Source organism: Symphalangus syndactylus, chromosome 11 (assembly GCF_028878055.3).
Source record: "Symphalangus syndactylus isolate Jambi chromosome 11, NHGRI_mSymSyn1-v2.1_pri, whole genome shotgun sequence".
Lineage (NCBI taxonomy): Eukaryota > Metazoa > Chordata > Mammalia > Primates > Hylobatidae > Symphalangus > Symphalangus syndactylus.
This window is the reverse complement of record NC_072433.2, coordinates 99,829,159-99,842,303: the sequence shown is the minus strand read 5'-3', so window position 1 is coordinate 99,842,303 and position 13,145 is coordinate 99,829,159. Positions and strand designations below refer to the sequence as shown.

Here is a 13,145-nt window from a genome sequence, read left to right as displayed (position 1 = left end):
TTAAAAAAAATCTCAACTACATTCTGAACATTACTAATATATCGTACAATGTCATAATTTTGATTTCCTGTATCAAGGGGAACACTGTCATAAACTTTGTTTTAAAAACATGTAAACTCTACAGACTCTGCCCCCACTTCTTTACAAACACCGGCTCATTAAGAGACATTAAAAAAAAATCCCTTCAGCTATGAATTAATGCCTTTGTGGTTTCACCAACACTAAGGAACGCACCCCAATTCTTGGCTGTGTCCTCCTCAAGCCCTAAATAAATGCAGTGAAGAGAACCCCCTGCGGCTCTAACGAGATGACGTGGCCCGACCAGGATGACACCCCCCATTCCCTCGAGGACCAAGGTGCCAGCCATTTGCTTACCTTACTTATGGGGATTCGCCTTCCCTCTGCGATGGTCTTCTTATTATTTAAATAAGCAGGATAGATACAAATAAACCTGCCATAGACAATAGCATAAGTGGTATCACGAGCAGTAAGACGCAGGAGAAAAGGGTCGGGTGGCAGGGAACCGAAGGCCAATTCATGCTGACTACATATCAGATGGCTACTCCGTTTTCAACCCCTCCTTTTTCTGCGTTGCAGTTGAAAAATCAAAGTACCTCGGATTGGTCCCCTGGAGCAACCAATCAGACTGGCCGCGGGCCTACTCCTCATTCTGATTGATGCCCCTCCCTCAACCAATCAGACTGGCATTGGTCAACGGGAAACGTCTAGAGGGTATTTAAACCCCGGAAAATGCGGTAACCAACAGCTCTTGGGCGGCTTGCTGGAGCCTGCTCCCACCCTGTGGAGTGTACTTTTGTTTAAAATAAATCTGCTGTCGCTGCCTTGCTTTGTGTGTTTTGTTCAATTCCTTACTCAAAACGCCAAGAACCTGGACAACTACACTCAACGAATAACAAGTATTTTCAAAAATACATCCTTTGGTCCGTGGTAGTCGTCGTCATCATCATTGCTGGTACACCTATTCTATTATTTGCTTGATGTTTTTTCTTTAAATTACCTTCCTTTTACTTAACTTACTTAAAAATAAACTTTATCCACTACATTGGATGGAAAAAAAACCACACGAATACAAACAAAACGACTAGGGTAACTGTTACATTAGACACAGCAGCCTGTCAAAAGTTCCTGAGAACGGGCCCGCCCTCTTATATAAAGTGTCCGAGGTATTAAAAACCTTAAAATTTCACAAATGAGCCTTTCTGAACGCAACAATACTTAAAAAGAACACATTTCTCACATTGTCATTATGTTACTTGGTATCACGTCCACGTAGCACCCAAAATCCTTGTCTCGCGTACAGGTAAACACTAGGCTACCTACGGTCTGAATTTCAGGAGCCCTGCGAAGAGCCTGGTGGCGGCTGCATGTTTCAGAAAAACGAGCCGCCAGTGAGAGGCGCGGAGCCCGTCCAGGGCGAGCTGGATCAGCTAGGCCATTCTCGAGGCCGCGGAGCGGACAAGGGCGGTGTAGCACCCGCGGCACCAGAGCAAGCCCCTTCCTTTCTGGGGACCCACCTCCCCAGAACCCACCTGTCCTGGTCGGCTGGGGAACTCGCGGCAGCGCAAGCCATCTTCACAACAGTCTAAACACCAGCCCAGGAGCCGCAGGGAGACACCCAGGCGGAACCCGGCTCTGAGTTTCCAGGACAGTCCGCTTCTCCGCCGGAAGTCCTGCCCACCAAATGGTCCCGCGTCCTCGATCTCTCACCGCCTGTTTGTTCCGGCACCTGTCGCTCGGCGCCAGGATCGCTAGTCTCTGACGTGGCGTGAAGACTTCCCCTCTCGCGAGAGAATCATGAAAGCTTCTCATTCCTTTCCCAAGCCGGGAAGACCATGTGGGGCGCATGCACCGCCACTAAAAAGGGTTTAACTTCTACCCTCCCTCGTTTTCAGTTTCTCAGCGAGTATGGGTGGTACTAGCTACCCTCTGTTAAGGGGCGAAGACTGTGCAACGAGGGGAATCTGTGTGGTTCAGGATGCAAATATATGTTAGAGCAGGGAAGGAAATACTCCTTATGTTTAATTTTTATCCGTTCCTGGGCCCTAGAGCTTGCTTTCAGTTTGGCAAAATGGATTTTTATAGTAGTAGAACTAGCAAAGTTATAGACGTTGTGTTTCAGTGTGCTGTGTGTTAGAAACTTAACTATTCACCTTTTAGGCCGGGTGCGGTGGCTCACGCCTGTATCCCAGCACTTTGGGAGACTGAGGCAGGCGGATCATGAGGTCAGGAGTTGGAGAGCAGCCTGGCCAACATGGTGAAACCCTGTCTCCACTAAAAATACAAAAATTAGCCTAGTGTGGTGGCACACACCTGTAATCCCAGCTACTCGGAGGCTGAGACAAGAGAATCACTTGAACCCAGGAGGTGGAGGTTGCAGTGAGCTGAGATCACACCACTGCACTCCAGGCTGGGTAACAGAGCAAGACTCCGTCTCAGAAAAACAAAACAAAACTTTTCACCTTTTAAAACTTCTGAAGGATACCATGTGCCATCACTACAGGCATACTTCATTATTGCACTTCGCTTTGCTGCTGCGAGTAGATACTGCCTTTTTACAAATGGAAGGTTTTTGGCAAATCCGCCTGGAATAAGTCTCTTGGTGCCATTTTTCCTGCAGCATATACTTTGTGTCACATTTGGTAATTCTTGCAATATTTCAAACCTTTTCATTATTTCTGTTATGGTGATCGGTGATCAGTGATGTTTGCTGTTACTATTATAATAGGTTTAAGGCCGGGTGTGGTGGCTCATGCCTGTAATCCCAGCACTTTGGGAGGCCAAGGCAGGTGGATCACGAGGTCAGGAGATAGACATCATCTTGGCCAACATGGTGAAACCCCATGTCTACTAAAACACAAAAAATAAGCCGGGTATGGTGGCACAGGCCTTTAGTCCCAGCTACTCGGGAGGCAGGGGAATCGCTTGAACCCGGGAGGTGGAGGTTGCAGTGAGCCAAGATCACAGCACTGCACTCCAGCCTGGTGACAATGCAAGACTCCGTCTCAAATAATAATAATAAGTTTTGGGGCACCATGAACCATGCCCAGATAAGATGGGGAACTTAATGGATAAACGTATATGTTTTAACTGTTCGACCAACTGGCCATTTCCCATCTGTCTCCGTCTCCTGGAGTCCCTTATTCCCTGAAACACAACAGTGTTGAAATTAGGCCCGTTAACAACCCTACAATGGCCTCTAAGTGTTCAAGTGAACGGAAGAGTCACATGTCTCCCATGTCAAAAGATGGAAATGATTAAGCTTAGTGAGGAAGGCATGTATAAGCCAAGATAGGCTGAAAGCTAGGCCTCTTGGCACCTAACAGCCAAGTTGTAAATACAAAGACAAAATTCTTGAAGGAATTAAAAGGAAATTACTTCAATAAACACACAAATGTTCAGAAAGCAAAACAACCTTATTGCTGATATGGAGAAAGTTTTAGGGGTTTGGATGGAAGATCAAACCAGTCACAACATTCCTTTAACCCGAAGCCTAATCCAAGCAAGGCCCTAACTCCCTTCAATTCTGTGAAGGTTGAGAAAGGTGAGGAAGCTTCAGAAGTGGGAAGCTAGTAGAGGGTGGTTCAGGAGGTTTAAGAAAGAATCCATCTCCATAACATATAACATAAAAGTGCAAGGTGAAGCAGCAAGTGCTGATAGAGAAGCTGCAGCAAGTTATCCAGAAAATGTAGCTAATATCTTTGATGATGATCAATGATTAGATAATATCATTTAGTGGCTACACTAAACAACAGATTTTTCAATGTAGACGAAACAGCCTTCTACTGGAAAAAGATGTCATCTAGGATGTAGCACCCAAAATCCTTGTCTCTTTGAGAGAAGTCAATGTCTGGCTTCAGAGCTGCCCCATTTAGTGGCTACACTAAACAACAGATTTTTCAATGTAGACAAAACAGCCTTCTATTGGAAAAAGATGCCATCTAGGATGTAGCACCCAAAATCCTTATCTCTTTGAGAGAAGAAGTCAATGCCTGGCTTCAAAGCTGCTGACAGGCTGATTATCTTGTTAGGGAATAATGCAGTTGGTGACTTTAAGTTGAAGCCAATGGACATTTACCATGCCAAAAATCCTAGAGACCCCAGAATGATGCTAAATCAACTCTGCCTGTGTTCTCTAAATGGAACAACAAAGCCTGGATGATAGTACATCTGTTTACAGCATGCTTTACTGAATTATTTTTTTTTGAGACAGTCTCGCTCTGTCACCCAGGCTGGCATGCAGTGGCCCTATCACATCTCACTGCAGCCTCGACCTCCCACACTCTTGCTATCCTCCGACACAAGCCTCCTGAGTAGCTGGGACTATGGGCTCATGCCACCATGCCTGGCTGATTTTTTTTTAATTTTCATTTTTAGTGGAGACAAGGTCTTGCTATGTTACCTGGGCTGGTCTTGAACTCGTGGGGTCAAGCAGTCCTCTTGCCTCAGCCTCCCAAAGTACTGGGCTTACAGGCGTGAGCCACCGCACCCAGCCTTTACTGAATATTTTTAAGCCCACTGTTGAAACCAATTGCTCAGACAAAAAAAAAAGAGATTCCTTTCAAAGTATTAGTTCTCATTGACAATGCACCTAGACCTCTAGACATCTAAGGCTCTGATGGAGATCTAGAAGGAGATTAATGTTTTCATGCCTGATAACACATCATCCATTCTGCAGTTTATAGATCAAATAGTAATTTTTATTTTCATCTGTTATTAAGAAATACATTTTGTAAAACTACAGCTGCCAAATAGTGATTCCTCTGATGGATCTGGGCAACATAAATTGAAAATCTTCTGAAAAGGATTCACTATTCTAGATGGCATTAAGAGCATTTGTGATTCATTGGAGGTTAAAATATCAACATGAACAGGAATTTGGAAGAAGTTGATTTCAACACTCTGGGATCATTTTGAGGACTTTAAGACGTTAGTGGAGGCAGTAACTGCAGATGTGGTGGAAATAGCAAGAAAACTAGAATTAGAAGTAGAAACTGAAGATGGGACTGAATTGTTATAATTATGATAAAACTTGAATGATGAGGAGTTGCTTCTTATGAATGGGCAAAGAAAGTGGTTTCTTAAGATGAAAACAACTGGTGAATATGCTGTGATCATTGCTGAAATGACATCAAAGGGTTTAGAATGGCATAAACTTAGTTGACACAGCAGTGGCAGGGTGTGAGAGGACTGACTCCAGTTTTTAAAGAAGTTCTACTATAGGTAAAATACTACCAAACAGCATTACACGCTACAGAGAAACCTATTGTGAAAGGAAGAGTCAGTTGACGTGGCAAAATTCACTGTTGTCTCATTTTAAGAAATTGCCAAACCCACTCCAACCTTCAGCAGCCATCATCTTGATCAGTCAGCAGACATCAGCACCGAGGCAGACCGTCCACCAGCAAAAAGATGATGATTTTCCGAAGGCCCAGATGCTTGTTAGCATTTTCAGCAATAAAGTATTTTAATATGGTATGTACATTATTTTTCTGGATATAATGCTATTTCACACTTAACAGACTACAGTATAATGTAAACATAACTTTTATATGCACTGAGAAATCAAAAAAATTGTATGACTTGCTTTATTATGATACTTGCTTTATTGCGGTGGTCTGTAACCAAACCTGCAACATCTCTGAGGTATGCCTGTATATTTTTTGCATCACTTAGATTGATTGCAAAGTAGTATTTCAGCATCTCCATTCAACTAAACCCACCTTTGTTCCTATTTTAATAACGGATGTTTATTCCACACCTACACAGACATGCTTCAAAAAGCCAGGCAAAGTGAGATAGTTTTTCTCTTTTACAGATAAAAAAAGCAGACAAACTGAAAAACCAAACTCAACCAACAAAAATGTTCATGAAAGTTTGAGTCTCAGTGAGGTTAAATAATTGGCCCATTCATGCTAATAATGGCTGAGCATAGATGCTCAGCTAGTCTGACTGGAAGCCCCTGACTTGCCTTCATGTTCTCACTTATGTCTCTCAATCTTCCTTGTAGTTTTTTTTAGCACAAAATTAAGTTTGCTCCTCATGTAAATAAATAACGTTTACTTCTTTCTAAAGTGTATATGATTCCTGTAAAAACAGTGTCATGCAATGACCTAAAATTGAGGAGTACATTTAGAGATGAAATGAATCCAAACTTTAAAATACATAATTTTCTTGGTTTAGGATACGCATACACATATTAAAAAGTAGAAAATGAATGAGGTAGTCTGCTAATACATGCAAGTAGCCTACTTACCGTGGAATTGTTTTTGTAGAGACATCTAAGTAATTGGAGACAAAAAGGTCAATATTATAATTGCTAGTAACGTTTCCTGGTTCATATATACTAAGAGAATTAAGAGAATTAATGACAGAGCTAATATTTTTTAGTGTCATTCAATGCCAAATCCACACTCCTATTAAACTCCACACCATTGCTGAGATACTGTACAACTACAGAGAGGAGGGATGAGGAAGAGAGAAAGAATGCAATATTGTTACCACACTGACAATGAAAGTTTCAGCCAAATATGAAGTTTTTAAAGGCTTATGCTTGTGGAAAGGCAGGTTGAATTAAAGGAGGATGAAAATGGACATGGAAAAATTGTGGAGATGATGAAAAGGCTTTATAGAATTATGGCACTTGTTTTCAAATCTTATTTTTATCAAATTGTCTTTCTTTTCTTCATACAAACGTGTCACTAAATTCAACTTATCAACCTTGATTGAGGCTGCTGGCTGGAGGTAGGGTTCACAGAGGTAGAAAAAGATCAAGGTAAACAAGAGAAATTTTCCTAAGAGAATTGAGTAGGAATTGAGAGAGTATTCTGAGAAGATTGTGGAGTAGAAAGAACCAGGAATTCATCTTCCCACCACGACAATTATTACATTAGCAGAATCTGTGACATGTAACTATTTAGAAACTATGGAGTCTATTGAAGGCTTGCAAGTTCCCGGGGAAGAATTTAAAAGTAAATTGGAGTTATTTTTGGTCAGTGTCAGTTCTTAATACAGTAGCAGTTACCCATGCCCATCCCCAGCCCTGTGATAGTCAGCTGTATACGCATTCCAAGAACAGCCTATGGGACCGAGGGTGGGCAAAAAGCACCCTGTCTTCCAAGTACTGGGCATCTGTACACTGGTCATTGATTGCTGCTTCTGATCATAGAAGTGCAGACAAAGAGGCAGATGGTCATGGATTTTGCACCTCCCCTCATTGGTTCAAACCCCTTCTCTCCCGCTGAATTGACTTCCAGGGGATTTAAAGGACTGGTGCCCCTCCTCCTTAATTTCTCTCTCTCTCTCTCTTTTTTTTTTTTCTTTTGGGAGGCAGGCATTAAAGACTAGAACATCCAAAAACAATGGCATATATGAGGAAAATTAGAAAGTAACTATGCATGCCAAGGAGAAGACTAGGATCACAAAAACCTGAGAAGACCTCGAGTGTACACCTCACGTTGAACCTTGGGACAGAGAGAGCCTACAACAATTAAACAAACAAACAAAAAACCCAGGGAAGGGGGGAATTTGATTTCCAGAGTTACCACATCTCCTGCTTACCTTGATCTTCTCTATCTTTGTGAAACCCATCTCCAGCCAGCAGCCTCAACCAAGGTTAATACGTTGGATTTAGTGGCCCATGTGTAAGAAGAAAAGGAAGATGGTTTTATAAAAAATAAGATTTGAAAACAAGTGCCATTGGATTCAAATGTCCAGTTTTCAACAAAAAATCACAAGGCATACAAAGAAACAGGAAAATTAGGCTTATTCAAAGAGAAAAAATCTTGGTAAATCTCAGAGTGGGGGGGAAAGAGAAAAAGTAAATAAAATATGTCAACAGAAACTATTTCTGAAAAAGATCTGATGGTACATCTACTAGACAGAGACTTTAAAACAACTGTCTTAAGGATGCTCAAAGAACTAAAGGAGATGTGGAGAAAGTTGAGGAAACCATGTATTTACGAAATGGAAATAACAATAAGGAGACAGAAAATCTAAAAAGAAGACAAAAAGAAAAAATTCTGAAGGTGAAAAAATACAGTAACTAAAATGAAAAATTCACTAGAGGGAGTCAGAGGCAGTTTTCAACAGTCAGAAGAATGAACAAACTTGAAGATAATGGAAATTACTGGGTCTGAGGAACCAAAAGAAAAAAAAATAAGAAAAGCAAACAAATTCTAAGGGATCTGTTGGAACACCATCAAGTGGACCAATATACACATTGTGGGAGTTTTAGAAGGAGAAGAGAGACAGAAAGGACAGCAAGAATATTTGAAGAAATAATGGCTGAAAAATTCTCAAATTTGATGAAAGACATTAATATAAACATCCAGGAAGCTCAGTAAACCCCAAGTAAGATTAACTCAAAAAAACCCACATTAAGACACATTATAATTAAACTTTCAAAAGCCTAACATGAAGAATCTAGTTCAAGTTGCTCACAAGTCTAAGGGTGAGACTCATATGCATACAGCCATAGCAGGATCACCCCAGCCTGAGCTAGAGTTGAGTCTATTGGGAAATTCAGGGCACGCTTGGGCATATTTGGCTAGCTAATGGGGATGGCTGCCTGTCTCACTTGTCTGTTGCTGTGTAACAAAGCACTCTAAAACTTACTGCTTTAAAACAACAACAATAATTTATTTGCTCATGAAAGTGCAGTTTGGGTAGGGTAGATAAACAGGACCAGCTTGTCTCTGTTTTAAGTGGCATCTGCTGGGGCTAGAGAGTCCACAATGACGTTATGTTTATGTCTGCCTCAGTTGGGATGGCTTGAACAGCTGAAGGCTGGTTGGATATCTCTATCTCCATGTGGTGTGGCATCTCCATATGGTTAGGTTGGGCTTTGATAAAGACTCTCTCCTTGACCAAACTTTAAACAGGCTCCTCTGAATCCTCTTCTCAACTAGGTCTTGACCTTGGCCCCAGTCTTCTCTTTGACCTGTCTAGCCCAACCTAGTTTTAGCGAGAATCCTGCTAAGTTTAGTGAGAATTTCCCTGCCCGTGAAATCTAATCAGATTCCTCATCCCCCACCTTTAATGTAAAAACCTTTCGCCTGCTTACAGCAAGAACTTGTTAAGTCAGGTTAGCAAGGATCGCCCTAACCTTGATGTCTTCCCTTAGCAATTTTCCATCCACTTACCCCTTTGGCTATAAATCTCTAGCTGCTAATCCCTTTCCCCTATTGCAATACCCCAATTGCCAAAGTCTTGAAAAAAGTCTTCATTACAGTTTTAACAAGTTTCCTGCAGATGGCAAAGTAGAAGCTGACAGGCTTTTTTAATGCCTGGTCTTGGAAGTCCCAGAAGATCATTTTCTCCACATTCTATTGGTCAAATCAGTCACAGGACCAACTCAGATTCAAAGGAGGAGCAATAGATTTGTACTGCAAAAAAAGCATGTGGATTGGGAGATAGTGTGCCATTTTTGGAAATATGTTCTACCATTCTGTCAGAAGTCAACTCCACAGAACACTGAGAATTTACCCTAGAACAACTAAGAGTTATGTAGACCAGCTTGACCCAATGACAAAACTTTTACCATCTGGGGGAAAACTTTCAGAGCACAACATGGTGTTTGTCACTAAGATTTGTATATGTTCCATATCCAGACCCTGGAGGATTCATATCTATATTTTGAGTTAGGAGAATAGGCTATCAGTAAAATCTGTTTTAATGAAACTATTTCATTAAAAATACCTTAAGGCATCTGAACACAAACAGTACTTGTTTGGTAATCTTATGGGAAAATGTTCATACCAAAGTGGAGGACAGGTGTTCTTTCCACATCTAGGGGAATGCAGTGCAACTTCTGGACATCAAGAACTCCTGACAGTAGAGTCGTCACTTAGGCACTACCCAGTTTCTGATGACAAGGGCCATTTTGGTGGATACAGTTGATTTGGACCCAGTATCCACTACAAACTCTTTTTTTTTTTTTGAGACAGAGTCTCACTCTGTCATCCAGTCTGCAGGGCAGAGGCATGATCTCAGCTCACTGCAGCCTCTGTCTCCCGGGTTCAAGCGATTCTCCTGCCTCAGCCTCCCAAGTAGCTGGGACTACAGGCATGTGCCAGCACACCCAGCTAATTTTTGTATTTTTAGTAGAGACAGGGTTTCACCATGTTGGCCAGGATGGTCTTGATCTCCTGATCTCGTGTTCCACCTGCCTCAGCCTCCCAAAGTGCTGGGATTACAGGCGTGAGCCACCACGCCTGGTCCAAATTCCTTATATTATGGCTTGATTTCCGATCCAGCAAAGTGAGAGACAAGAAGTGATGGAGGGGAAGTAACAGTAAAAGAGAGAACATGTCAACATTTGCTTGAAGGCTCAAGATTGAAAAGATTCAGGATTAAAAGAGTTATGGGAAAAAAGACAAACAGCTGGACTTACGCTAGTAAAATTTCTTTATTAAAAGGCTTAAAATAAAACCCTATAAACACTCAAGTAGGAAATAAAATTTATCTATATTGGAAGAAACCCAGAATGATACTGGAACTTCTTAGCAGTAGTAAATGCTAAAAGCTAAAAGTTCTGAGGAAAAAGAATTGTGATCAAAATTGTGACCCAAATTATCCCTTGTGTGAAGGCAAAATAAAACAATTTGAAAACAAGTATGGATTTAGAAAGTACCCTAATTTAGCTTTTCTGAAAAGATAATAATCATTTGAGGAAATACTCCAGCTAAGCCAAATTAACATACGGAATTGAAGAAAATCAAAGTCATGTAATATAGAACAGTGCTGAATACTGAAATCTAATTTATACTTAGATTTCAATAATTATAGTTACTATGATGGTGAAGCTAATTACAGTTGTAAAGAAAAGACCCTGAAAATTAAAAACGAGTCAATACGTTAACACTGGAATAGAGATTTTGCAAACAACTAGGGTTCCAACTAAAATAGTGTACATCTCTTTCTTGAATCATTTTAGCCACTGCATCATGGCCACATTCCTTCACCTAGGACCTTGACCTCTCCATATTTTGCTTCCTCCTCTTTCCCTTTGTTCTCTCCCATTTCTCCTCCTCAGCCTTCCATTCCTGGCCTATCCCACAAATTCCAGATTCTTAAGCAAACCTATTAAATTTTCTCTGACTCTCCTCCCAACTCACTCCAGGCTTGGCTTTACAGATTTCAAACTCATAAAGGTCCTCAGCTAAAGAAAAGGATCCTCTGAGAAACTTCCTTTCACAGAATCCACCTTTTTAAAAGTAAGTTGTAGTTTTATTATTTTTATTTTATTTTTTTTTTTTAAGACAGAGTTTCACTCTTGTTGCCCAGGCTGGAGTGCAATGACGTGATCTCGGCTCACCACAACCTCCACCTCCTGGGTTCAAGTGATTCTCCTGCCTCAGCCTCCCGAGTAGCTGGGATTACAGGCACGGGCCACCATGCCTGGCTAATTTTGTATTTTTAGTAGAGACGGGGTTTCTCCATGTTGGTCAGGCTGGCCTCGAACTCCCGACCTCAGGTGATATGTCCCCCTCGGCCTCCCAAAGTGCTGGGATTACAGGTGTGAGCCACCGCACCTGGCTATTATTTTTAAAATAGAGACAGGGGTCTCACTATGTTGCCCAAGCTGGTCTTGAACGCCTCGGATCAAACAATCCTTCTGCCTTGGCCTCCCTAAATGCTAGGATTACAGGTATGAGCCACCATGCCCAGCTCAGAGGTTGTAGTTTTAAATAATAACTGCTCCTTGGTAGCAAATGTATGAAACAAAATTACAGGCCAGGCGCAGTGGCTCACACCTGTAATCCCAGCACTTTGGGAGGCCAAGGTGGGTGGATCACCTAAGGTCAGGAGTTCAAAACCAGCCTGACCAACATGGTGAAACCCCGTCTCTACTAAAAATACAAAAAATTAGCTGGGTGTGGTGGTGGATGCCTGTAATCCCAGCTACTCAGAAGGCTGAGGCAGGAGAATCACTTGAACCCAGGAGACAGAGGTTGCAGTGAGCTGAGATCCCACCACTGCACTCCAGCCTGGGCAACAGAGTGAGACTGTCTCAAAAGAACAACAACAAATTACAAATGTAAAATTAACAAAAACCATGGTAACAGTGAGGCTGCCAGTGTTTTACAGATGAATTAGTCTGTACAAAACAAAAGGAAAAGTTATTATTTATAGTACCAAATGTTGTCATCATGTTTCATGTTTGATGCCTTTTATCCAGAACTCTACTGTCATAAATTTGCCTTTACTATTTTCTTTGCATTTGCCTGTGCAAGGTGGTTGTACTTTTTATTGTATCCATTCTGAATCATTTAGACTGTTTTGTTAGTGGCATATAGTTGGGAGATTTTATTTTATCCAATCTGATAGTGGCTATTTTATGTGTTTAATACATTTATTTACTCTTATTCCATCATTTTATCCAATCTGATAGTGGCTACTTTATGTGTTTAATACATTTATTACTCTTATTCCGTCATTTTATGCTTCACTGTGGCTAATTTAGCTGTTATCTTTCAGCTAGTGATTTGGAGGGAAAATTTTACTTAAATAAGATTTTCTGTTAGTTTCAAGTTACTTTAGGAACAAAGAGGGGTTAGAAGTTCACGAGTGTTCCCCAAACCGGGAAAAGTAGTTTACTTTTTTTAAACATGGATATTACCACTAAATTTAAAAAATGGATTTGTATTTTTTCCAAGTTAAAAATAAAATAGTGTCTATTGACACTGCCTACATAAAATTCAAAACAGTGTGTTTTAACCTCTTCCTTTCCTTCTAACCCTTATTTCCCAGTTTGGGTTGAATAATCTTGAATTTAAGATGATTTAAATTACTAAGCATTTCATTGTTTCTCTTTTGAGTTATTTAAACATTCACATTGAGATTCATTATCAGGTTAATGACAATTATTTATACACTTATTCAAGTTTAAATATTTTATTGCTCAAACTTAATACCTTTCCATTTATCTTAATTACTGGGGCAGCTGGAATACTGTAGTAGAAATATGTCATGGTTTCTGGCTCCCAAGCACTTTTGCAGTGTCTCTCATAAATTTGAGAAATTCATTTTTATGAATCCAGCCTCCTCAATGGAGAAACAAAAAAGTGAACTTTCCCAGGTGCTACAGGCATGTAACACATCCTCTGCCAACCACGTCCACCCAA

At 40.9% G+C, this 13,145-nt stretch overlaps 1 protein-coding gene across 5 annotated transcripts in view; it reads right to left on the bottom strand.

Moving 5' to 3' along the window:
• The window catches only part of SRP19 (signal recognition particle 19), a 32,640-nt gene extending 30,689 nt beyond the window's left edge, over nt 1-1,951 (bottom strand). The window contains exons 1-2 of one of the 5 annotated variants that reach the window (XM_055298390.2): nt 1,551-1,951; nt 376-451 (exon numbers count right to left, since the gene is read on the bottom strand). In XM_055298390.2, the coding sequence (XP_055154365.1) occupies nt 376-451; nt 1,551-1,591 (117 nt within the window). In that variant the 5' untranslated portion in view covers nt 1,592-1,951. The remainder of the gene's footprint in view (nt 1-375; nt 452-1,550) is intronic. The other 4 variants (XM_055298392.2, XM_063612911.1, XM_055298393.2 and 1 more) reach the window with 4 other exon arrangements.
• Nucleotides 1,952-13,145: the final 11,194 nt, after the last annotated feature.